General features: G+C 46.7%; 2 protein-coding genes and 1 long non-coding RNA gene across 3 annotated transcripts in view; 1 reads left to right on the forward strand and 2 right to left on the reverse strand.

Annotated features, from left to right (window-relative positions):
- LOC135826492 (transient receptor potential cation channel subfamily V member 5-like) overlaps nucleotides 1-16065 on the reverse strand; it is a 19673-nt gene extending 3608 nt beyond the window's left edge. The window contains exons 1-10 of the mRNA XM_065339104.1: nucleotides 15455-16065; nucleotides 15049-15275; nucleotides 13657-13790; nucleotides 11914-12021; nucleotides 8598-8768; nucleotides 8114-8260; nucleotides 7389-7700; nucleotides 6836-6925; nucleotides 5558-5631; nucleotides 4800-4965 (exon numbers count right to left, since the gene is read on the reverse strand). Of these exons, the coding sequence (XP_065195176.1) occupies nucleotides 4800-4965; nucleotides 5558-5631; nucleotides 6836-6925; nucleotides 7389-7700; nucleotides 8114-8260; nucleotides 8598-8768; nucleotides 11914-12021; nucleotides 13657-13790; nucleotides 15049-15275; nucleotides 15455-15654 (1629 nt within the window). The 5' untranslated portion in view covers nucleotides 15655-16065. The remainder of the gene's footprint in view (nucleotides 1-4799; nucleotides 4966-5557; nucleotides 5632-6835; nucleotides 6926-7388; nucleotides 7701-8113; nucleotides 8261-8597; nucleotides 8769-11913; nucleotides 12022-13656; nucleotides 13791-15048; nucleotides 15276-15454) is intronic.
- Nucleotides 2407-4772, reverse strand: LOC135826612 (uncharacterized). The gene is made up of 2 exons (XR_010555330.1): nucleotides 3650-4772; nucleotides 2407-2735 (listed from the first exon to the last, which is right to left on the reverse strand). It is a non-coding gene; the product is annotated as an uncharacterized LOC135826612 (long non-coding RNA).
- Nucleotides 16066-16557: 492 nt separating the features above from the next.
- LOC135826582 (organic solute transporter subunit alpha-like) lies at nucleotides 16558-25545 on the forward strand. Its single transcript, XM_065339189.1, has 8 exons — nucleotides 16558-17119; nucleotides 18605-18762; nucleotides 20030-20103; nucleotides 20567-20734; nucleotides 20985-21076; nucleotides 21598-21870; nucleotides 23040-23140; nucleotides 24850-25545. The coding sequence occupies exons 1-8, from the start codon at nucleotides 17020-17022 to the stop codon at nucleotides 24928-24930; spliced, it is 1047 nt and encodes a 348-aa protein (XP_065195261.1). The 5' UTR covers nucleotides 16558-17019; the 3' UTR covers nucleotides 24931-25545.
- Nucleotides 25546-26681: the final 1136 nt, after the last annotated feature.

Below are 26681 nucleotides of genomic sequence, written 5' to 3' on the forward strand. Positions count from 1 at the left end.
ACCATCCGCCATGCACGCATTTCAAGAATGCGAGTGCATCTCTTGGGGCCGTGTTTGACAAGCGCTCTGAGAGCAGTAACATCACTAGTCCAGGCTGGATGTCCCGGGAGGTTTTGCAGTGTAGTGTGTTGAGAAAAAGAGCTCCGTTGAGTCCTGCTAGTTCAAAAATATATCGTCCACGAATGAAGAAACAAAATTCTCCAAACAGAGAGGAAGCCTTCTTGCTGCCGACACGGCGACAGCGACTGTCACAAGGACTCGTCAGGTGCGATCAGCTGATTCGCCTGGCCGTGAGAATCACGGCATGCGTAAGCTCGCGCCTGAGTACTCATCTGAGCGAGAGTGAATCTGACGCGAGCAGCGCTGAGATGAACAAAACGAAACTGCGATATCGTGCAATGGGAATTGCTGCTGCTGGCGTATCGCCGATGGCGAGGTGTTGGTGTTCAATGGCGGTATTGTAGAGAGCCTACATTTCTTGTAAAGACGTAGCCCTTACCTGATTGTTTATCGTACGACTTCAGCTCCATCACGAACTTGGTATGCCCTTCGTGCTGTGATATTCGTGTATTTCATTCGCAATTGTATTTTCTCTCAACTTGAAGGGCTACCATGGGCCCTATCCTTGCCTGGACCTAGTCATATTTGAATTTTCTGGACGCGTTCAGGCATACAGATTTTGAAAATATATGGTTTACCCATACCTACATCACATGGTTCTTGAGTTATTGCTGGTTGTGTGTACATGTGTTTGCGTGACCACCCCTCACATACATTGAGTTAGACCGGCAAAGGGTTAAAGGGGAACTCCACGAAAAAATGAAAATTTGATAGCCTGTAGAGTTTCGGGCGCTGAGTCGAATGGTCTTGGTCCGAAGTCTCTACGAGAAAGCGTTCTTGAGATATTTCAATTTTAGCCACGCCCCATACCAATGTATGTGTGACGTCATTGTGGCATGGTGCGAAAATACTTGGATTTTGAATCTCACTTTCTTCAGGACGAAAGTCACTTCAGAAAGTAGTTTGCCAAGTCGCCTGAGCCGCTGCAATGCCAAATTGTTGTGTTGTTGATTGTGCCAGTATCACATCATCCTCCTGGGGTTAGTTTTCTCAAATTCCCAAAGGATGGAGACCTGGCAAAGCGCCGAGATGTTGCAATGCGTCGTGAAAATTTCAAGCCTATTTTCGCAGCACGAGCTATGTTTGCTCGCTGCATTTATGATCCAGAGGGACTTGAGAGCTGAGTTTTGACGAGTACGCCGTCCAGGAAAGCCCTCATCAGTGTACCAGTGCCCTCCGAACCGTGAGCCTCCAGCAAAGCGAACTCAACAAGCTGCAACTGAGAAAGCAGGGCGAGATACGTCCCATCAGGATCAGAAGAGTACATCACCCCATCAACTCCGACTGCAGCTAGCTGATGAACGATATTACCCCAGTAACTTTGCGCATACCAGTACTCAAACTGTGCACATCTGTCATCAACTGGGACGCAAACAGACAGACCCCCAGCAAGTACGAAGGTTACAGAACTGTTTGCTTGCGATGTACAGGCAGCATGCACGACGAACTGTCTCACCAATCCTGCCAAACTGAACCAGTGTAAGTTGATTGCGTGGATATGTCTCTATTTATAACAGCTACCCTACTTCTAGGCATGGTTGCATGAATACCATATCACTCAGAGCAGTTGTTAGAAGTCTGGACAGCCTTGGAATAGTGCAAGTAAAGTGAAACAAAAATATATTACACTCCGAGTTCCACGCTTGCGGGATCACCAGGCCAAAAAAATCTAATTTCGAACAAGGAATGGGTTCTGGTTGTATGCGAAAGAAAAGTAAGTGAAGACCTATTGTGCAAGGAATACAGTGGAAACTACACATATTATACACATGCACTCACACCTTCACCCACATGCGCGCGCGTGCGTGTGCGTGCACACACACAAACACAACACACACACATACGCACCCACATACTCAAACTCACTCGCACGCACGCTAGCCTAAGGATAGTACATATGCTGTAATAGTGGTATACTTAGTGAAATGACTATGTGTACATCTAATGACGCCGCCACTCCACGCCAGAAGACAACAAACATCTGCTGAACATTTTTGCTCCCGTCTCTTATGGGCAACACAGGGAATGAAACGAACAATACAATTGAGAACAAGAGTCGTCCTGTACGGTGAAGTTTCCATTTTCTCATACAGCAGTATATTGTCTAAGCAAGTGTGTTTTCTCCACATTCTTTTTGCCATGCAGGTATGTCACAGTGTCATGCCAAACTACATTCTCAAACGCATTCGTTTCTCAATTCTGGGGATGATTGGACACGCACATCTCGCAGCTCTTGACGACGTCAATGTCAACCGTCGCCACAGCACAACCAAAAAGACCGCGATAGGAAGGTATAAAGTCCAGTTCTCAAAGCATAAAGAAGACTGTGGCCAAACAGAAAATTATACGACAGAAAGAGCTATGAGTATGTTGACAAGCTCATGTGTGAGGTAGTAGCGGTTGCAAATGGCAACCTCCATGTTCCTGCCTTGGAGAAGCGTGTTTCCCTGCCAAATTCGAGGTGGAAGCCTCCTGAGAAGGCTGAGGTGGTGCAGGATTTGGATATCTTTGCCTGATGGTATTCACAACGCAGGCTGGAAGACGACAACGAACGTGCTTGCCCAATTTGCCGTGTACATAGTGTGTACTGCCTGTGTGCCGCATAGCGTAGAGATCTACACAAACACAGAATGTCATATGGAATGTGTATGATGAGTGCTTGTACACATACCACATTGCTGTACCGTAATAATTATTATAGTCAAATACTCATTTACTCTACATATGCGCTGTATTGCACCTACCGGTACCTACCTGCACTTTCAGTGCGCGCGCCATACTAATCTAGTGTCCACTGGTACAAAGATGGAGGGTCTTGTAGAATTTACCATAATTGCTGATTTCAAATTGAATTCCAATGATCTGGGGGATGAATACTGATTAGGACGCGTTCGATTACCTACTAGTACAGAGATGTCTTGGTCAGAAAGTACAGATTTCTTACTCTCCTGCCAGAATTTGTGCATTATTTTGGTGTACGCTTTCTTGACCCCACGCTTGTACGTTGCATGCCATGGTATACTAGAAAACGAGTTTATTGACAAAGTCTAGCGCTTGAAACGATAAAGTATGGGTTCGGGTGTGATCAAATGCACCCATGGTGCTCATAAACTGTGTGCAGTGCTCTCTTCACCAACAGAACACTACCTACCATACTTTGTAGATCTTGTACCAATCCAAGGGAAAATGACAAAGACAAATGTGAGTCATGCATGAAAACTTGTGATAGCACGGTCTATAGTACAGAACAACGTTGTTCGTGCTATGCCTGACAACAATAATTAGTTACACACAAAACATTACGCGCATCGATCCTCACAAGATAAGTCAAGACATACTCGGAGCAAAGAGAAATTTGTTTGTGTCATGCATGAAACTTGTGATAACTACCAGTACAATGTCTTTCTTGTGCGACGCCTACTGTAGTGCGCCTGACAACAATAAATTTCCCCCAAAAAATAAGAATAAGTGTATCATGCTGATACGCGATCCTCACAAGACAAGTCAAGGCAAACTAATTGAGGCTTACCTAATGTCAGACTCTTCTGTCACTGGCATTGGCGGCTTCTGCATGTCGAGATAACCTCGAAGAGCAGTGATGAGCACAGCCTAATGCAAGGATACGATCTCGTAATCTGCGAGGTCCGCTACGCAAGAAACCTTGGGCCGTCTTGTCGACAGCGACGGCAGCATCCTACCAGCAAAATCATTCCCGCGGGCTGGGCATGGCTATACACTTTTGTCCACGCTCGCACCAGTCGGAGTCCCAAACGAATCGAGATTCTGGTGGCCAAGCTACTCGTCTTCTGTCGGACGCAGCTGCTGACGCATCTTCTTCCTCCACATTTGTTACACGCGATGGCAGCTCCTCAGCAGAGTATCTGGGCTCCCTGCCCCAACCATACGCGGCGGTGGGCTGTTGGTCGTCCTCACTGGCCTCAGCATCGCTGCCTTCATTGCTGGGGACAGAGGATTGTTCGGAATCGCCCATCTTCCCTTGAAATACCAACTAAAATTAGTGCTTGTAGACTGGCGAAGAGAAACGACTTTGCCACAATGACGTAGGCAGCCCGTGATGATGTAACCAAATGGCCGCATGACGTCAGGGCGCGGCCCCCGTTTTTGCAATTTCAAAGTGAAATATCTCAAGAACGCTTCGTCGTAGAGACTTCGGACCAAGACCATTCGACTCAGCGCCCGAAACTCTACAGGCTATCAAAGTTTCATTTTTTCGTGGAGTTCCCCTTTAAGAGTATACAGCGCGAGTTGGCGGATTCGCTTGCGTGGCAAACCAGTTTGTGCATTGCTACGCCACGCCTCTGCCACTCCATACAAAGCATCTCCGCAACTGATGATATAATCGCACAAGCTGTACAGATGGCCTACAGACATGCACTGCGATGCATCCCAGCAGGCCATGCTTTAAAAATTAGACTTTCAGCCGTTTGACATTGTGAGGTATTTTTGAAGTGGAGGTATATGTGAGCCAGGCTTGAGGCTCATGCGGCCAGTCCAGCCCACCGCAATATACCATGGATACTAAGCACAGTTTCCCCAGTTCACATGTTCTAACATGGGTTTACAGTAGATGAAGTACACATCTCTGAACTCTGATTACAAGTAGATGTACTTCCAAGTAGAATGTACTTGAAGAAAAGACTGTAGCACGGTTGACTGACCTTCTGGCACATGATGATGTAAGGCCCAACAAAGCGAAACGCCCGGGCAAAGTACAGCGTGAATAGCCATCCACAGATCATTGCCAATGACAGGACAATGTCCTCACGGTCGGCTCCAGCCAAGCGCATTATCAGAGCAATGCATACAAGCACAGCGTACATCCAACTGTATACACACATATGTAAACACGTACACACACATACATACACATGCACACACCATGCACACACCATGCACACACCATGCACACATATATGCATATGCGCACATACATGCACACATGCATGTATAGACACACACACACACACATACATACACATGCGAGCGAGCGCGCACACACACACACACACACACACACACACACACACACACACACACACACACACACACACACACACACACACATGCACTTTTATTTATGCCTCTACATGTAGTGCTGGAAACTAGTGATATGGTTGCCCTGTATTTTGGTCCATGAAACACAGGTGTGGATGATGACCATTTCTCTACACAAATGGAAGGTAACTTATCCTGATTCTTGAACCCTGTATAACAGAATACCAATGCAACTGTCGTATCATGGCAAAAGCAAGGGAGAAAACAGCAGCTCCATAATTTAGTGATGTCGTTTGAGCAATTTCAACATTATGGAATTTGCCTACCTACAAAAATGGAGCAGAAGTCAACTACCAGTATTCGAATCCAGTATGCTGAGCATGTGTCTGTGCTGGACAGTGACAACCACTTTCACACTCACCTTGCAACATGGAATGCACCAGAACCGACGCTGGTGAAGTAACCTCTTGCACCACGTCGATACAGGTCAGGAGCCTGACATAGTGTGCCATTGCACACATGCACACACCAATGCACACGTGTACGTGCATATGCAGAAAAGAGAGCGACAAAAAGAAAAGAAAAATGAACATCAAATATCATAAAGTCTGCAAGTCACGGAAACTTCCTTTAAAGGTCTGTCTCTTCACTGTATTTGAGAAAATAAAATACCAACACATCTTTCTGCCTGGGGCCATCTTCAGGACTAGGGTTGGAACGTCCCAGGCGCAACAACATAGGGCAGGTCTTTATCGAATAAAAACTTTCCGGCTGGGTTTTCCGTATGCTATTAGAGAGGTTCCGCATAACGTAATTACGTTAGTAAAAAACGTAGTCGATCTACGGAAAGTCTTACGTAAACTGCATGCGCATCTGGGTTCCGCCATATGGAGTTTTCAAATCACGTAGCTGCCCTTGGCAACTCCGAACGCGGCAGTGTACGACCAGATCGACCTGGAAAGAGAGTCATAAATTTTTACCCCAATCTACTTACGGACCAGCTACGTTATCAGAGCCCTATCTACGTACTCTCCGTAGACAACTTTCCGTAAGTGGAGTGCAAACTCGCGAATTCACGGGTTTTTCCCGCCCACTAATGTAAAGTTGCTCAACTTTACGTAGTGCGGAACCTCTCTATTATTTCATGTTTCATGCTTCGGGCTTATGCCTGATTGCTTGTTGGCAGTTGTTGCATACCGTGATCATGTATCTGATCATTGCAATGGACACTGACGGTTTGTTACCGAATGTGAAAGCAAGTGGATAGGATTACCATGAAATAACAGCCAGCTAGTCACAAAGTAAGAAAACAGGAGCCCAGCCTCCTTTCTCATCAAATGTTAAAAAAGAACATTCCAAAGCGGACCCCCCCCCCCCCCCCGCCCTAGTTCTTTGAAATGCATGTGCGATTACTGTCACACCAATCGCTGCTTCCAGGTCTGCGTAGTTCAAGGGATCAACTTAGCCTTTATTGTGCGAGTTGCCACCGTGAGAATAAAGAACAATAGCAGCCTGGTACAACTTAGCAGGGGATTAAAACTCGGACTAAGTATTGTACTCTCTCAGTATCAGTCTACACAGTGTACATAGGTTGGTGGCTAATAGTCACATGTACATGACGGTTAGAGTAACATTACTAATGTGTGCTTGTATCAGGTACACACGAGCAGGTCACAGTGTCACAGTCTACGATTCTTACCTCCCAGAGAATAGATGCAAATGCTCCCAGCACCACAACTATCTCACCAGCCAGCCGCACGTAATCCTCACTGGTACTATACGCCCCGTTCTATAGGAAGAAGTTCAATCCAAAGCCACCAGGCACAGCGCACACAAATGCACACATACAAATGCACACACACAAATGCACACACACACAAATGCACACACTAATGGCTTATTTATAATTACATAGACCTACTTAACATTGAAGTTTCAATTCTAAAAGTGAGGATAGTGACCGCATACTCCACGCTTTGCAGAAAGCTCAAGAGAACTTCATCTATTCTGAGAATTGCTTAATAAGAAGTGTCCTAATCGGCTGCTGCAAAGCATCCTATGGTCCTTGCAACTTCGTTATCTTGCTTGTTATTAATTTTTGTCTCAAGCCGGGTTTGTGTTCTTTGTAAAAAAATATAGAAATGCAATGCCATTGTATTGTACATGATACATATACTGGTGAGCAACGCATGTGCATGGCGTACTTCAGTATATGCCTGTATGTGTGCGGGCCAGACGGGAGAATGACTTACAAACACTGGTGTCTTCTCATTAGATGCAGTGGAGCACATGAGTGCAGGCTGTAAAGCTAGTTGATCGCCATCCAGTGTGAATATGTCCCCATCACATGGACACCCCGAGGGAAACCGGTGCGGTCTGGTCCCGGGACACAGGCACCAGGTAACATTGCTCTGCTGCACGGGCCGCGAGGACACGACCAGAGTGAAGATTGTCATGTAGCCAATGTAGAGCATCATCCACGCCATGAAGAAGAAGAAGGCAAAGTTCGTCCACTTCTCGCTCAGTAGCTGTGGTATTGGCTGCACGTCTAGCAGTTCATACGACTGCCGGTAGAAACACACGCACGCACGCACACACACACACACACACACACACACACACACACACACACACACACACACACACACACACAATAGAGGATGAGGTCATGACACCGGGGCAGAAATGACAGAATGCTAACCGGCATGAATTGATGACTCACAAGGTCTATCAGGGGGGGGGGGTAGCCCAGAGTTCAATGGAGGTGGTGGTTCCTGGCTACGTAGATTCCACGGGCTGGGTATCCGCTCACAGGAGTGTTGTGATAAAATTGGCGGAACAGCCTGGTTGCCAGGCGTGCCATGAATCAGCCGGCTTAAGCCCCGGTCTAATGGGGTGCTACATGCCTGGGTTGTCACAAGTTTACAAAGTGGCATAAATACACTCCACTAGAAGTGGTACTGGGGTCCAGACTCACATTCTTTGCTTCACTGCGAACAATGACATCGAGAACGGAGTTCTTTTCACCAAACGTGTCCAGCTCTTTCAGGTTGTAGATTGACGAAGTGACCGGGCCAAACGTCCAGTGTATCTCCTTCCTGCTCTCCAGTATCAGCGAGAAAAGCTGCATGCACATCATGTACGTACGATCAGTCACACACCGCTGTAAGTTACTTGCAAGTAGATGGTACATCAGTAACAAGAGACTATAGTTAGTATAGCCATAGTCAGGTAAACAGAATAGTACGGTGCATGGTCCACCCATGATCATGATGATGATTGTATTGTTTTAATGTTCAGTGCCCACATTCCGGGACACACCATTCCTTATTTCATCCATAGGCTGCAGGCATAGTAAACTGACTCTGTACATGCACCTGATCGGTACAGACTACTGGAACACCTACTAGTGTCCGACTTATTCTACTCTCCAACAAGAGTGTTGCTGGACGTGCTTTTACCTGTTTGTTGCCTTGGAAAGCAGCCAGCTGTAGTGGTGTGAGCCCTTTCTTGTTTGTCATGGCCTCCAGGTTCTGTTCTTCAGACAAGAGCAGTGATGAGATGAAATTGTACATGTCACAGGCCAGGTCGGTGTCAGGCTGCAACACGAGTAAATGAAGAAGGTTGTTTCCCTGCAGTAAGACAAACATCAGATGTCAAACACAAGCATGCGTGCACACACACACACACACACACACACACGCACACGCACACACACACACACGCGCACACACACACACACACACACACACACACACACACACACACACACACACACATTCTCATAAGAGCACAATGCAATTGGTGATAGTAGGCTGATGCGCACGTATATTTAATAGTGGAATGGTGCAAGATCCTCAGAGCCAGGAACCATCCATTAGTTAGGCCGAATCGAACTGACTTCAGATTACATGTACCAGGATACTATATCGATCCTCTTCATACAAATCCAGAGTGCCGATGATAAGTTACAATTTACCAGGGCAACATACAGGTCAGACCTCGCTATAATGACCCCAGCTATAACATAAACCTCACTATAACATACGAAATGTGAATGTCCCTGCCGAAACCGCATCACTTCTGTGCAAAATTTCCTCGCTATAACACAATCCGCTATAGCGTAATTTTCGCTATAGTGCACTGTTTGCTGAGTCCCGGGCGCACAGAGACCTCGGCAGAACGTAAAAAGTCGTATAAAAATGACTTACGTACACGACATGCATGCGCCTCTCGCGACAAGTTCGAGGCTGAGCTGTTCACCTCGGAAGCAGGGAGTAGTAAAATACCGGTATTTTACTACTCCCTGCTTGGTGTCAAAGGTGTGAACTTCGACCTCCTACACGTACAAATCAAATGCACCTGAAACAAGGCTGCTGCCATTGTCATGTTGCTGGAACGGACAGACATGTGCATTATATTTCTACCTCCAATCATGTCACATGTACACGTACACACACTGCATGACTCTTGTCCCCTTTGCTGACAAGTCTGTAGATCTACACATCTTTGCTAGTTTACATCATCATACCTGTAACACCCAAGTGTTGTACTGTATCCTACGTAACACGTCTGTACCTCCCTTACCCTGACTGAGGTCTTGCGGACGGTCACGCCCCTTTCTAGATCCGGTTTGAACCACATATACTCCATTTACCAATGTCCTCTGTTCTCCTCCAAAGGTCCGTTTGTTTCTTTTATCCTTATACATTTAGATACTGTTGCTATGCCTTCCAAGTTCTGTTTGGACGGACACAACAGACTTCTGCCCTTTTTCCTGACTCAAGGCGTCATGCAGAATCTCTTTCCTTTTCGCCCTATAAAAGCTGCAGTGCTTTACTGATTTCTCGGCTACCCTATTACAAGTACAGACTCAGTGATGCGGATGTGCACGCTTTACTTTACTTCTCAAGTTGTTGTCCGTTTCTGTGCGCGTTTTGCTGATTTACGATGTCTGCCGCAAAGAATTGTCGTTCAGCTCTTACGCTGAAAGAGAAGGTGGACATAGTTCAGGAGCACGCCGCTGGCAAGTTCGTCAGCGATATCGCGAAACAGCGCGAGCGACCGGGCTCAACCATTTACACCCTGCTGAAAATGAAGGAGCAGATTTTGGCGACTTGGCATTCTGGTGACAGGAGTAGCAACTCGCGACGTGTATTAAACACAGTCGAAGTGGCTCCAGCTCGACTCAGTTCTGTTCGAGTGGGTGTCAAATGCCATGGCTGCAGGTGTGGATATATTGGACATCATGCTGAGAGGAAAATCGCTGGGCTTAGTGTGCCACATCACTCTCTACCGTTTTCTTGAATTTGTCTTCAGTTGTTCTAAACATAGGTTCATATGCGGCACGGCCACTACATGCTGTATTTGCTGAAGGCCAACTGCTTTCCCATTCACTCTGCACACACTTGCTGGCATTCTGCATACATATTCATTCTTTCTTCCAACACTCAGTACACTGCATGTTGTTAGAATCATGATAGTGTACTTTACTAGTATGTACATAGCACTGATGGCATGTTCTACTAGTCCCGGATGATACTATTACTCCTGCAGTCAACACATACAGCACACACACTGAAACATGAAGTTGGTTGTTCCAACGAGGAACACACGCTTCTTGCCGAACGCTTCTTGCCGAACTTGACACTTGACACTGTGTATTGAGCAGGGAGTGGAGGGAATTTTCTTGCAGGTTTGCCGAGTGGAAGGTGCGACGTGCTCCTCGTGTGCTCCGGATGGCTGTCGTGAGTCAGTCAAGTGTCAAGTTCGGCAAGAAGCGTGTGTTTCTCGTTGGAACAACCAACTTCATGACTAATACCGCCGAAGTCGTAACTTCTAAGTTCACACTAAAACATAAAACATAAAAAACACATTCCTAGTTCACCAGAGGCTGGATTGTAAGCAGGACAGTTGTAATCAGTAAGTGAAGAGCGGCATTTGGACATACATATTGCATATTGGTGTGCCCAACTCTCTATAACATAAACCTCGCTATAACATAATTTTCCCATCCCAGAGATTACATTATAGCGAGGTCTGACCTGTAGTGGGAAACAAGGGGAGGTACAGAACACATGAACACATCCTAGCAGTCACATCTCAGGCCGGGGGTGCAGTGCATACACCGGTACTAGTATTGCACAGTAACACTTCAGTATAACATGTACCTCTAGTCTAGGGAACATAGAATCTGAACTTCACAGCCCAGGTACTGTATATCCACGGTCACATGACTGGAACATGATAATGTTGGATCCTCGGAAAAAGTACCTTACTCGTATATCCAACGCAAAGCCGGGAAAAGTATGCTACATCCAGGGTACTTAAAATACCGAGGTTCCACTGTATTGTTATGTGCCAGATTCTTCAGAGGAAAAATTGATGCCGAGAGGTTTCTGATTAGAGTGAAGTGGCAACAGAAGAGATCTCACACTTCCCCACCCATACAATGTCGATACGGTTTTTTGGGTTTACGACCACCGAACTCAGTACAAAGCGCCCAGTGTGGTTAGTGTTGCATGATACAGCCAGGACTGAATATATCTTCCAGATGATTTCCATCGACTCTCTTGCATGCATGCTTAATCGTGTATCACTACCATTCGGGCTACTTCCAATCAAAGACATCACTAGTAAGTGAAGACGGCTGTTTCGTTGCGATACAAAAAAACATCAGACATGCTCAAATGCATGTGTGCGTGCGCCCGCCCAAAAGCAAACACACACACACACACACACACACACACACACACACACACACACACACACAAGTACCTGGCTGTCATGCACGGTGATATCCGCATTCTTGCGCAACAGAAACTCCACTATGTCTTTCTGGCCGGTGCAGGCTGCAAAAGAAAGGACATGCTCTCCCCAGTAGACCTGCAGTGATACACCAAACATGTCCACCAACATCATCATCTTGCTTGCCGTGACCGGCATTAGTTCATTTGAGATTGACAAGCAACCCTTTTGTCAGCTTTGTGCAAATCCGTTTAGTCAGATTTCGTATTCACACTCAAGACAATTTTAAGTGTGAATTTTAAACAAGTTTTAGTCTGCTCAAAATCAGCATTTTCAAAGAGCTTATCCACTACTACTTTCATCACCTTCTCATCAGGTGGAATAACAAGCAAAGAGAAACCTGAACAAGCGCAATGAACCATAAGTATACAGTAGAGATGTGACATAAGTATACAGTAGAGATGTGACATAAGTATACAGTAGAGATGTGATAGACACAGCGCAAACAAAGGAGTACTGTAAACGGATAATTTTGGCGACGGTGATATTTTAGTGACTTTAGCGAAAGGAGTATTTTCGCCAAAGTTTTACCGCGCCAGTCAAAAATTTGCATGTACAGTACAGTACCAGTCAGCCTTCTTTTTAAAGTCTGAAACTCGGATTGCTAAAGTATTTCATCGTAAATTGGTCCAGATTCAGAAAACGCTAAAACCTTCACCCGCTAAAATTGGCCGGTCTACAGTAGCCAGAAACAGCACGGTCAAAGGCATAACATCATACTTGGAAGTATACATAGACGGATTGACCGAAAGGTGTAGGTGTCAAGAAAGAAAACAAGCCGTGATGCGATGCATTGCGACAACAATAGACAACCAATGGATAAAACTAACAAGTTGTTGATGTCCTACCAAACATGTGTGTGGTGTTATGCATTGTACTGTGTTGTTTCTGGCTACTCTTCTTTGCACTGTTTCTTTCACATCTCTACTGTATATAGTTCATTGCGCTTGTTCACTTTCTTTTTTTGCCTGTTTTCCACCTGATGAGAAGGCAGTGATCGTACAAGTGGATAAGTTGAGAATGTCGATTGTGCGAGGAGCCTGAAACTGAATTTTTCGTTTCTTGACGGTGTACTCAATCTCCGGACATTTAGCTGTAGCAACTGGGCCATGCTAGGTCTCATCACTGCGGAGCTCAGCAGAGTCACTGGCTGGACGCTCTGAGTCAGTGGCTGGACGCTCCGAGTCAGTGGCTGGACGCTCAGAGTCAGTGGCTGGACACTCAGAGTCAGTGCTGGACACTCAGAGTCAGTGCTGGACGATTGCAAGCAAGTCCAGTGAACAACAAAGCACTGAATTGAAGCGGCTCATCAAAATGTCCGGAGATAGGATTTAGTGTTATTCAGCGATTTTACTGATAGCACACTCCAACAGTTATGAATTTGTATCCCGTTACTGCCTAGACTATATTATGTTCTTGGGGTGTCCCGCCTATTCCACGCTACATGCACACGGTCGTAGAGAACTGCGTGTAACTTCTCGGTCTCCGGACAGTCAAAGCTGACCGACGTGCGCAACATGCCGCAGGCTACTTTGTACGTGACTAGGAACAGTTCCTCGGCATTGCACAATCATCAGCATTCTCATAACAATCCAGACATCGACACCAGCTAGGAACATTATTAATGCACCATGGTTTGAGGTAAGTTACGTGAACCGGTACTACAAGTTCCTTTTTGTCGTTGAAATGCTGGGCCATGACTGGAGAACTGACCTGATTGTCTGAAGAGCTCGGGTTGAAGAAAGAACCAATGGCCTTGGGAGAGTTGATCAGTGCCCCGCGGCGGACAAACTCTTTCACCAAATCCAGGTTCTGGTTGACAACAGCAATGTGAAGGGCATGCTGACCTAAAGCATTGAACCGACATTAAAAGCACATCACCGTGTGAGTATGCCAAGTATGATGATGTCGCTGAGTAAGCCGGTTACCAGGCACTAGTCAGCATGAAGTAATCTCTAGTCCAACTCAATCTCTGCACAACTAGCTGCCTCAGCCTTGTTAGGTCTCCTCAGTGGTGCTCAGCGTCACCGGCCGAACCCGGCAATAGCAGTAAAGTACTGTTAAATTGGCTCAAGGTACCAAAGGCAGTGTGCTCAAGGGTAAGGAATACATCAAGCGTTGCATAGCAGTCCATTCAGAAAGAGATGAACCTCATAGGTAAGAGACACCCTCCCTGATTATGTAAAACCTTACCAAAAGTCGTCTTCGATTTTCCGATCTAGAATCATTGCATGGTCATTTGGAAGAGGTTTACCAGAAATTTGTATTGGAAAAGTCCAGGTTTTCATGGTGAGGACCAAGAGTACATGAAAAGCAGAGTGTGCAGCTTGGGGCCTTTTCTACTATGGGTGTCTGTCACGGCAGAATTCCGTGATTACATCATATTTGGCGCAGATCTGAGGCGGGAAATGGCGTAGTGCGTACAACTGAGCTGCAGTTGTGCAGAAAGAGACCTGCTTGAATCCTGCTTGTACGCACTACATCACTAAAATGATGTAATCATGGAATTCTGCCGTGACAGCAACCCATCCGAGCTGCACGCTCTGCTTCATGTACTCTTGTTAGGATAGGTAACTCTGATGCAATACCTGTATCCATGGATATTGGGGGGGGGGGGGGGGGGGTCTGTGTCTATCTCTCTGCTACTATATTCGCCAAAACAATCCGGCCAATCATGCGCATGGCAGCATTGGCCAGACCTTTTTTGGCGAATACAGTCAGACCTCGCTTAACCGCACACATCCATTTTCCACAAAAAATATCCGGATAGGCGAGGGAACCGGATAATCGAACACATGCACTGTATGCATGCATGGCATAATTATGCTGTAAATTGTTAACGAGCGATTTTCTTCCGGATGGCGAGGGATCCGGATAAAAGAGGACCGGATAAGCGAGGTCTGACTGTATAGTAATTTGTTTCCCGGTGCCCTGCCTGTTTCTCTCTGTTCTCCCCTCTGTCCTTCTTTCTTCCTCTCAATCTTTCTTTCTTTCTGTCCGTGTGACAAGACTGTTTTAATCAAACCCATGAGCACAGCTTTCCCAGCCTTTAGGCTTTGGCAACATAATGATAACTATGATGAGTGTGAGGATTTCATGACTGACCTTTGTAGAGCTTGCTGGTGTAGACCATATGCAGAAATGGTGGATACCTGTCCAGGAGACTAAGGGCTACGTCGACACTATCGAAGAGAACTGCAATGTGAAACGCCGTCTCGCCAGCCTCCGTTCTGTCCGTCAGTGCGCTCTCGTTCTCCAGTGAGCTATAGACTTGCTCCAGCTTGCCGAGATCGTTCAGCTGTGCCGCACGGAACAGGGCATTTTCCTGGATGCTGAATACGCATGAACACAACACCAAAACAATGACGTATTTCAGACCAACCCCAGGCGTGTCAATATTAAATGATAATAATAATAATGTTACTCAACACAATCATGTACAACATGCAAAGCTGTTATGTTTTATGTTTTCCGGACATAAAGTACATAATTAATTGAAGTAGTACAGTACCTCTTGTATTGAAGGGCATTGACGGCCGACGCAGAGTCGATTTTCTCCCAAGTTTCGTTCTCGTTTCCACCGACTAGTGCCTTAGCAGCATCACTCATTCCAGTCGTTAGGTATCTCCAGGAATCCGAAGCAGCAGATCGCTGCGAGGCAGACATGCGCCTGTAGGAATACAAGCGCTCTCGCCCGTCCGCTTCATCCATCTTTCTTCTCGCATTGGATACTAACGCCAGTAAATCCTCACGGCATTGTTCTTCTACAACGCGCTACTCAAAAGTGGACAGCAGCAAACGGATTACTTTTGATACGTTGTCTAATTTTAGTAGTCGCCCGCTCACACCCTCAGCTGCCTCGCGACTTCATCCGAGATACTAGATATCGGAGCAACCGCTCTCTTGACACGCTGCAGGAAACTGTGGGTTGACAGCGACTGACCAGCTCCTTTCTCTAGCTCCTGGCTATCTTTGCCATCGCTACAAAACAATGTATCATTACTTGCCTGGCCAGTCGGGTAGATCAATCTGACTTCAGCGTACCATAGTCCATACCAGCTTCTTCTGCTAGTTCTGGCTGGCTTCCAGCATGCACTGCATTTTCAGGAAGAAAGGAAAATCGCGTTGAACAGTCGGTCATCACATGCACAGCGTGCAGTCAGTGCATGCACATGGTGTGTTGATCAGGCCCGAGGTCTATACTAGTTGTAGCCTGAAAAGTGAAAACCCCGGGTCCGGGAAATCTGGGGTGGTGAAGGTCAGCAGGTCAAATGCACCGGCACTACAGACTGCCGCAGTGCACAGTGTGGATATTTGAAGGGTCACCGCGTGTCATTGCTCATTCACTCGGCGCGGAGTCGCGGACTCCGGGACGGGCAGTCGTTGATCAACACTGACAGTGACAACGAGTTACGTTACATGCAACAGTCAAGTCAAAACCCTTGCTAGTAGATCTACGTAGTAGATCTACTAGCCTCTAGCCTAGGTCTCGTGCACCCTTGCGGATTCCATAATTATGCACGTGCACAACACCAACATGATTTTGTCGAAGTCGCCATGTCTCATGAGTCCGCCTTGCCAAAAAAACACCGATCTACAAGCACAAGTCAACAATTACATAGGCAACTATCGATATGAACGCCTGCGCTGCGATCCTGTACGATCCTTCCTCTGTTTCAAGTGGTCACCTCGAGGGCTGAATGAGAGCCGAAATATTCTTTTCCTGACTTTAGGCAACTGTTTAGGCGAATAGCCATACTTATCATACCAAAGGGATTATTGATGTGATCAAGTGACGCCGATGGTCGCTAGCAGTGCATGCAGGCTGGGTACCTTCAAGGAGATAATACTATTAATAGTCATTTTTACTTGTGTCCTTCAGTTCTGTACGGATAGTCGGCTGTCGTGCAGCAATAGACGGACTCATTCCTGTGCACTGTCTGTAGGCACCCTCATTCCTGTGATCCACTCTGCCCTCCAGATACAGGGCTGAAAGGCTTGGCCTACAAGCAGCCAATTGAAGACTGATTTGTGAATCAACAAATCTGTAGTTGTAAGCTTTATTGGTGTGCTAGCATGATGAGTAACAGCACTGATGATGGACTGCTGAATACCACACAGCTAGCTGGCTGTGTGGATGATACACTAGTGCCCTATGTCAGCCAAATCTTCACGGGTAAGCCAGTCTAGTGCTCATAGACATGTCGCCGCAATTGCACGCGCATGCACGCACCCCCCCCCCCCCCACACACACACAGACGCACACACACCTTGGACCTTGGACGCGCTGCCATATTCTGGCTATGCAGACACCAAGGGGGTTGAGCAGGTTCGGAACAGTAGGGGCGATGACGGGATAGGTCGCACACACACACACACACACGCACACCATACATTCCAACCGTCCAGGGTTTCCTGGGACAGTCCAGGGAATAGGGTGTTTGTCCCGGGTCCAGGGATGTCCGGCGAAAGCCCAGGGATTGAGATGGAGCTTTTGAAATCGAAGTTCTCCTTTTTTGATGCTTTTTCAGTGTTTCCTCGAACTTTTAGATCCGTTGAAAGTACACACAGCACGTAGTAGACAAAAAAGTGAAAAACCCATGTGGAACTGCCATGGATCGTCGGTATAACGGCAGTCAACAACAAGTTTACTTGTGCAGTTACAGCTCAATGCAATGGCATCCCTTTTGCTTGAGCAGCAGTCATGAAAAAATACATCTGCTAATGATGGATGCGCTAAAAAAATAGGCGTCCAGGGAAAACGGTCAAAATCAAGGGAATTCAGCCTCCGTGTCTAGGGAACTCAAGCCTCCAGGTTGGCATGTATGATGTACATGATTGTTCATGTATGTGTGGGTTACTGGGCCCTACACGTTTTGTATGTGTGGGTTACCGGACCCTATGTGTGGGTTATTAGATCCTATCTGTGGGTTACCGCACCCCATGTGTGGGTTATTGAACCCTACGTTGTAAATGTACATGTATGTGTAGGTTACTGGACCCTATGTATAGGTCATTAGACCCTATGTGTGGGTTATTTGGACCCTATGGGTGGATGACTCGACCCTACATGTGGGTTAACTTACTGGACCCTACATATACATGTACGTGCATGTGTGGGTTGCTGGGCCCAATGGGTGGGTTATTGAACCCTATGTGTGGGTTACTGGACCCTGTGTGTATCCTGAGGTTACTGGGCCCTATGTGTAGGTCACTGGGCCCTATGTCATAGGTGTGGGTTACTATACCGGGCTATGTGTGGGTTACTGCCTTACTGGACCGTGTGGGGGGGGGGGGGGGGTGGGTTACTGCCTTACTGGACCGTGTGGGGGGGGGGGGGGGGGGGGTTACTGCCTTACTGGACCGTGTGGGGGGGGGGGGGGGGGGGGGTTACTGCCTTACTGGACCGTGTGTGTGTGTGTGGGGGGGGGGGGGTACTAGTAACTTACTACCAATACTGGAACCTACGCGTGACTTTACTTTATCATAGAAGTATTTGCTGGCTAGCACAGCTATTCCACATCTATTCTGCAGACCGGGGTAAGGGTTTCAGTGAGGCTGGTGATGATGAACAACATGGCTCAATCACCATGATGATAATCACACCAATTACTTTTTTTCTTCCAAATTTGCTATGCATTTCGTGTCCTGTGCCGTGCAGATGACCTTGATACTGGCACACGTGTACTGTACGCCTTTGCCATCGCTAGCGCGCTTATCAACTTAGTCCTGTATCTAGTCAGGGTCAACCGAGACAGACCGCCCTACGATGATCCATCATTGTTCAAAACAAACCTAGTGCTGGTGGCATTGCCAATGGTAGGTGCGACGCCCTACTTCTCTGCCCATGTCAATGCACCTATTCTATCAGTGGGCATGATGTATTTTATAATGTATTTAGATTGCGTACACTGTTCCGGCAGCATGGCCATGCACTCATATCGGCATCTGTCGGAAGGCACATTTGTCTGGGGTGAAGTCGGGGGTTTGCTCCCGTACGTTGCATTACTTTCGCACGGAAAGACACTTTTGGAAAATGAAAAAATGGGTTACAGAGTAACTGTTTCCCCTGCCCCCCCCCCCCCCCCCCCTACTATTTAGACCTGGCTAGAACCCTGTAAAGGTGCATTCCATGATATAAATTCTGGGTTTTCGTGACTAAAATAGTACATCTTTAGTAGACAATATACCGTAAAGTCTTGTATAAAAGCCGCGGCTTCTATGACTTTCTTGGTGAAATTTTGCAGGCTTCTATATGAGACAGGTATTTCTATGTATGTCAACACTAAAACCAGGCTTATGTGTGATTTGATGGGCCCAAAATTGCGGCTTCTATTCGAGGGCGGCTTCTATTCAAGTGCGGCTTTTATACAAGACTTTACGGTAGTTGAATATACTCAAATAATTATGATACTCGGTGCAGCACATCAAACAATTACGTGTGGACTGGGCACACTCGTTCGACCACTGATTCGAATCTTTCAACCCACAGGCAGGCGCAGCAATGTAGAATGTCCACGGTAGTGTACTATTGGTACTAGTAATACCAGGTGCCGAAGAACATGTTGCACGGGAACATCCAGGCGAGAAATCATCAACACAATTACAAGAACATGCCACGCTGGAAGCTAGCATTTTTAGAACAGTAGTGTTTTCTTGTTGCGTAAAACTGCACACACACATATACACATACACATACATACACACACACATAACATACACACATACATACATACATACATACATACACATACACACATACACACACCATACATACACACACATAACTACAGTGCAGATGACTGTGCTATGTGAATGTAAAATGCATAGAGCAAAAACAAAGAGACTGAAGTTTCAAACCCTTAATAATAATAATGATCACAATATCATCGGCCTGAAACGCCTGGACCATTCTTTGCCACCCGACGTTACTGTTTAGCTACACATTAGATCCTGTTAATAAGCATCCTTCTGATGAGTGTGTTTGTCACGAGGTAGTGGCAACTAGTGCTACCAGTGATTTCTATGCCGTCGTCATTCTGTTGTGCCTGGGACCGTTGTTGATTTCTATGCCCTATACATGCAGGTCATTTCCATTTCCAGCCTGTGTGGAGTAATCGTACCACGCTCTTTAGTTCTCGTTGGCCTTGTGCAGAATGTGTAAGTGCAAAATATACAGATGATCTTTTGCGTGTATCAATATCACTGTGTCCATGCATGTCAAGGTACAGTTTAGCAGTGGGGTTTCCTACACTGGCAGTGTATTTTCAACGGTAAAGGTGCACAGTGGAATGTGTTGCAGAAGCAGCGTGTGTCGTTGGCACGTTGGTGAAAACTGATCAGTCCCATGCATGTTAGTGAATATTTTCATTTGTGGCAATTCTCGTTTATTACTAACAAGTTATTATGGCTTCAGTGACTCTACAGTACTCTAGGTCTGGCCAGGAATAGCATCAGAAGCAACACTTAGATTGCATTGCCGATTAGGTCATTCGTCTGTCAGGCGTGCTACAGCTGCATGATGCTCTCAGTGTTGTGTGCAGTGGGAATGTATGTAGTTGAAGTAACGCATGCGTTTCCACATTCTACTTGCTCCTTTGTTTGTATTGCCGCTGCCTTGCAGGTATTTTTCCTTCTGCATCGCTCGCTTTCTTAGCATCATGGTGAGGCTCTTGGGCCATCGCGATCAACTTGTTAAAAAGCTGAGCGGTACGCGAATGGAACTGGGCCGTGCTGTGCCAGGCTTTGGCATCTGCTGTGCACCGTGTTGCGCACGCCCAGCTTTTAAAAGGCAAGTGCTGCATGCTACCACTAATAATATTACTGTTGCCTATTCTGAACTAAGGAACAACATCTATCTGTTCTAATCTGTTGTACTTTGCTGGTGCGGTTGCCATTGTTCTTGTTGCCTTCGTTGTCGTCGTTGTTATCACCAGTGTCGGCTGTTGCCATTGTGCGGCCCGGCATTGTTGCTATCAATGCCATGGTGCTGGCCCATGATTGTTTTTGTTGTTGCCGTGCCGCTGTTTTTGTTCTTGTAGCTCCCATCTGATTGTACTGGCATACTGCATCTACCAGTACTGCATTCTACAACCACTCATTTCATTCCTGGCAGCTGTCCTGTACGACAATGGTGAGTGGATCAGATGTGTGTTAGCCACAGTCTGCTGCTAAAGCGAGCAATGTGAACTCTGAGGTCGGTACTAAGAGCGTATATGTGGCGGGTACTCGTCTGAAAGCATGCATCCTGTGGAAAGATACCGTATTTCCCCGTTTGTAAGTCACACTCGATTGTAAGTCGAACCCCCATTTCCGGATCCATGTCATATCGTTATTCATTTCAGTAATAAGTCATGCTCGATTGTAAGTCTCACCCCATTTGTTGGCCCTGAAGTTAGGTGTAAAAAGGTGCAATTTATATTCGGGGAAATACTGTAGTGCATACAGTAGAGGAAGGAGTATGAATGAGCAAGTCTATAATATAGTCAAGGTATGCTGCTGTCGACACAGCCATGCAATGGGTCTTGAGTGCGCAACATACTGCGGTAATAATGATCAGTGACTAACCCAGGTCTCACCCTCCTCCCCTCCTTCTCCTCCCCCCCCCCCCCTCCGTTCTCCCCATCCGTCTGTCTGTGTGTGTGTGTTCTTCAGGCAACTACATTGAAGGCTATGTCAGCAAGTATGATGCCTACATTTATCTCAAATGCTTGCAAGTGGCTAGCATGCTGTTAGCCTTCTACTGCGTGACTCTTATCAGATTAATGGTGGAACCGATTCTCACGAACTACTATGTCGGTCGCAAGTTCCTGGTGCTGAAAACTGCAATGCTGATGCTCAACCTTCAGTCGCTTCTCTTTGGAATTCTGGCTCGTGCTGATGTGATTAAGTGCAATATGCACTTCAGCAAGGCGGCACAATCATCATGTAAGTGTCATCTGTGTTCCCAGTGACAGTGACCCAGCATTTATAGACTGGAGTGTTTCCGTGCGGTGTCGTGGGCTAAGCATGGCATGTTTTCCCTGGGATCCACTATAACTATCGCAGTGTGAAAGCGATTCAAGTGCAGGTGGTTCTGCCGAAGAACAATGGACTTGGTCTAGCGATTTTCATATTTTCAAAATCCCTGCCAGTGCCCCTTTAGTTAGTGCTCTCAGGGAACGCATGAGTAGCATTTGCTCCCTTGGTGGTGACTCAGCCATGTCCTGTGTGTGTGTGTGTGTGTGTGTGTGTGTGTGTGTGTGTGTGTGTGTGTGTGTGTGTGTGTGTGTGTGTGTGTGTGTGTGTGTGTGTGTGTGTGTGTGTGTGTGTGTGTGTGTGTGTACTGGCTCTGGCGCCGGCATCTCCGAACTGTACAGTCACACTGTGTACTCTTTTTCGGTGTGTGGGATCATTTCTCTATCCTCCTTACTGCAATGCCGTATTGGTCTATCAGAGCATGTAAGAATGACTGTGGGTTGCACAGACATTCCCAATTCAACATTTTGTTTGCAGGGAGATCGCTCTCCAAGTTGGTTGTCAGCAGGGAGGTTGTAGACGTTCAAAACTGATTGGTAAATAGAAAGATGCCATATAAACTAGGACAGCGTTCATGCTTGAAGTTTTGGCGGCTTTCTTGGACAAAATGCATACGGGAAGATCATACTATGCTAACTGCTGTTACTACTGTACTGCAGATTGCGCTTACGAGTCATTGCATTTTCTTGGAGTTTAACCACGCATGAAAGAAGAGTCGGGTATGACAACGAGCGCACTGTTGTGCATGCATAAGAAGCCAATCTGGGATCAAATCAGCGCAACGAAAGGAAATTTTCAACATTGTACGGGGCTTCGAAATCATTAAAAAAAAGAGGGGAAATCTCCCGCCTAATCGGGATACGTGCAATCTCTGTAGTCCAGTCATAGCAGCTGTTGACGAATTATCGTATCAACTACTGAAGTAGGATATCAAGTATCTGATCCGAACAGCACTACTACCAGCTTCTACTTATGTCTCAATATGCATTTACTATCTGTATCCAAGTGTACAGATTAACACAAGTGTGCCAAAGTGACACGCTCAATACACTCTCCACTTTCTCTCCTTGTCTCCACAGACTATCTGGGCTTTGCGCTCATCTTTGAAATGCTGCCTCTCTGCTGCTTCACGGTGTTTTTGGCGTACCCTTTCTCGGACAAGCTGGACCGGCACACTCCAGTAAGATCTACAACTGTTTTACGTCGGAACATCGTTACTGAAGTAGTTATGGTGAAAACGAAGAAGGACAAAATGTAACGAGTTATGACTAACTGTCCAACAACGTAGTCAGATCTTATACAGTCAGCGAGTGCGACAAAATGGCACAGAACTGACAAGGAGTACAGTACTATTGAGACATCCTTTTTTCACCATAATTTAATTGGCTCACCATCTGGACTGAAGTAGTTATCGGAGAACTTGAACGATTGGTTTCAGTCTGTTTGTGGGCATGCAATGACGGGAACAGGAGATACTAGTCATTATGTTGGCATGAATTGTTATATTTGTAGCACTGTTGAAACTTCTTTCTCTGAAATGGCTTTTTGAATATACAAGTAGATGGGAGCCAAGTACTTTTTAACGCGCTCATTGTTAAACCAGTTCACTAGTGGGTGTTTGGTTGCCGGGTACGTTGTAGCCTTCTTAGAATACTGGTGTTAGGCAAGGTTCACACAATGATCCACTATCATGCTGCATCCTGGATGCGGATAATGACTTCCTGAAGCCGCGAGGGCTTCAGAGAACGACTGTGCTGATGCACAGAATACACCGTTCACAGGCGTTGGTTTACAAGCCTGAAAGTTGGTTTACAAGCCTGGAAGTTGGTATACAAGAGCAAAAATTGCGGACTGTCTGAACACTACAGCGATATTGAATATCTCCAGACTCCTAGACGTAGAACATGTAAAGGGCATTTTGTGTCTTAGTCATCTTGCTGTCTCCAAGTTGAACTGACCTTGCCAGTTGCCACCACTATACTTCAATAAGAGGCCTCAATGTTAATGATAGCTTGCATGCCATTCTACCGGTGGGCCGCGGGTAGGTTCCAAGAGATCGCTCTGCAAAAGTGCGGCTTAGACTCCGGTGCGGCTTAGACTCCGGTGCGGCTTAGACTCCGGTGCGGCTTAGACTCCGGTGCGGCTTAGACTCCGGTGCGGCTTAGACTCCGGTGCCGCTTAGACTCCGGTGTGGCTTAGACTCCGGTGCGGCTTAGACTCCGGTGCGGCTTAGACTCCGGTGCGGCTAGCTCTCTGGAAAAATGGTACTGTAGTTACTTTACTGTGACTGCCACTGCTGCTGCTGCTGCTGCTGCTGCTGCTGCTGCTGCTGTCACTGCTGCTGCCGCTGCTGCTGCTGTCACTTCTGTCACTGCTGCTGCCGCTGCTGCTGCTGCTGCTGTCACTGCTGTCACTGCTGCTGCCACTGCTGCTGCTGCTGTCACTGCTGTCACTGCTGCTGCCGCTGCTGCTGCTGCTGCTGCTGTCACTGCTGTCACTGCTGCTGCCGCTGCTGCTGCTGCTGTCACTGCTGTCACTGCTGCTGCCGCTGCTGCTGCTGCTGTCACTGCTGCTGCTGCTGCTGCTGTCACTGCTGCCACTGCTGCTGCCACTGCTGCCACTGCTGCTGCCGCTGCTGCTGCCACTGCTGCTGTCACTGCTGTCACTGCTGCCACTGCTGCTGCCGCTGCTGTCACTGCTGCTGCCGCTGCTGCTGCTGCTGCTGTCACTGCTGATGTCACTGCTGCTGCCACTGCTGTCACTGCTGCTGCTGCTGCCACTGCTGCTGCTGCCACTGCTGCTGCCACTGCTGCTGCTGCCACTGCTGCTGCTGCCACTGCTGCTGCTGCCGCTGCTGCTGCTGCTGCTGCTGCTTTTCCTTTGTTGTAGGTGCAGCGAGAGTCTGTCAGTGAGCTGAGCAAGTCCGATGTCGGTGCGGCAACAGTCCAGCAAGATGACGATGTTGTTTAGATCTAGAAAGACAATCACTACTACAGGCATGGTCTTGCGTTAGCAATGGACAAGGCTGACGGGCACGGCCGGTCATTCAGTGCAAGCAGGATGGCCGGCGTCAACGTGGCAAAGGCAGACACTACTATAACAGCTCAAGGACACACACACACACTGGTACACTGTGGAGTGGATATTGCTATTTTAGTACCGTACTTGTGCAGCGTGTACCATTACTACAAGTACAGATCAGCGGATATTTTAGCCCTTTATGGACAATCGCACGACTTTCGATCATATATGATCGAAACTTCAAGCGGGGATTTCAGCGGGCGATCTTCATCGTTTTTCGATTTTTTTCGATAAATCCTCGGCTGTGATGCATGCGGATCGAATGAGCATAACATCTATGCACCTCACAAGTAAAAAAAGGTCGCGAAAAATCTCACTGAACATGGCAAACTCAACAGTGCATTCGCTCTCAATGGAAGTCAAACATTTTTCAACACTTCACGTTGGCAACTTTTATTGATCCGAATTTGGTCTGGTCTTTTTTATATGAAAGCTTTGTCCACCTAAACCGATCTGCATACAACTTGTATCATAACTGTTCTTGAGTTACAGCAGTCAATTGAACGCCGCATTTTGCACACTAATTTAATTGGTCTATTTATAGGTTAGTGCATGGCAGGGAGGGCCTTATGGCTTGTTAGTGCCCGAAAGGTTAGCCTGAGGGCCGTAGGCCCGAGGGCTAACCTGAAGGGCACAAACAAGCCATAAGACCCTCCCTGCCATGCACTAACTATTTTAGAACGAGGTTACATGTATTATCTCACTTCCATTATGCTTGTGTACCAATATATGGGGTAGTTTTGTGGTTTGTGTGCAGAGAGACTTGGTGTGGTATGAAAGAATATTTTCTTCTGGTAAGTTATGGTAACTCAGCACCACTTACGACTACTAAAAGTAGAATGGAAGCAAATGAAATGCTGGGCTCTTATTGCGAGCTTCATTCTTATTCATATACATGTATGTAGCTTGTGGAGCTATTTAGGGGCTTTGAGAGCCCCTTGTCGATAGCTCTAATGACTTTGATCCTCGCTTTTTATAGGTTTCCGCAAGCTGTTGACAAAGAAAATTCGTACAGATGAAAGAATACGGGAGGCAAAAGCCGTACACACTTCTGAATTGCGTAGCTTTTAGTAGTACACCGTACACGTTATGCAGAGTTCATTATCTGCACCGTACTATTAATGCATACAGGGAGTTGTACGCACCAGTTTAGAGTATTATTCAGCGGGCTTTAAACTAATCCAAGGCCCTCGACGCGTCATCAAGAGTAGTAAAATAACGATTGAGCGGGCTTTAAACTCTGATAAGGCCCTTGGCGGGAATGTCGCTGATTGGTCGTTTCCTGGACAACGAGACAGACCTCGTTCTAAAAAGGGTTAAATAGAGGCGAATAGAATATTTTATAAATAGAAAGAATTTCGAGTATTATATCCTTTTTTTTAAAGTCTCCCTGGGGCCATCCTTAATTACCGATGCCCTCTTGAAGCGTGACCAACAGTAACTCCACATTCATTGTACGCCTACATAAAGCGGGTTTGCAAATCCACGGTCACAAAACCTTTCCGTGACTGTGTTCATGAGGTTGACTTCCACTTTGTGTTGCTGAGGCATCAGCTGCATGCTTGCACCGTGCCCCGCACGTATCTATTTTTTCGCAAAGACAGCACCCCCCCCCCCCCCCCCCGTAACGAACCAGTAAC

Source organism: Sycon ciliatum, chromosome 1 (assembly GCF_964019385.1).
Source record: "Sycon ciliatum chromosome 1, ocSycCili1.1, whole genome shotgun sequence".
Taxonomy (NCBI): domain Eukaryota; kingdom Metazoa; phylum Porifera; class Calcarea; order Leucosolenida; family Sycettidae; genus Sycon; species Sycon ciliatum.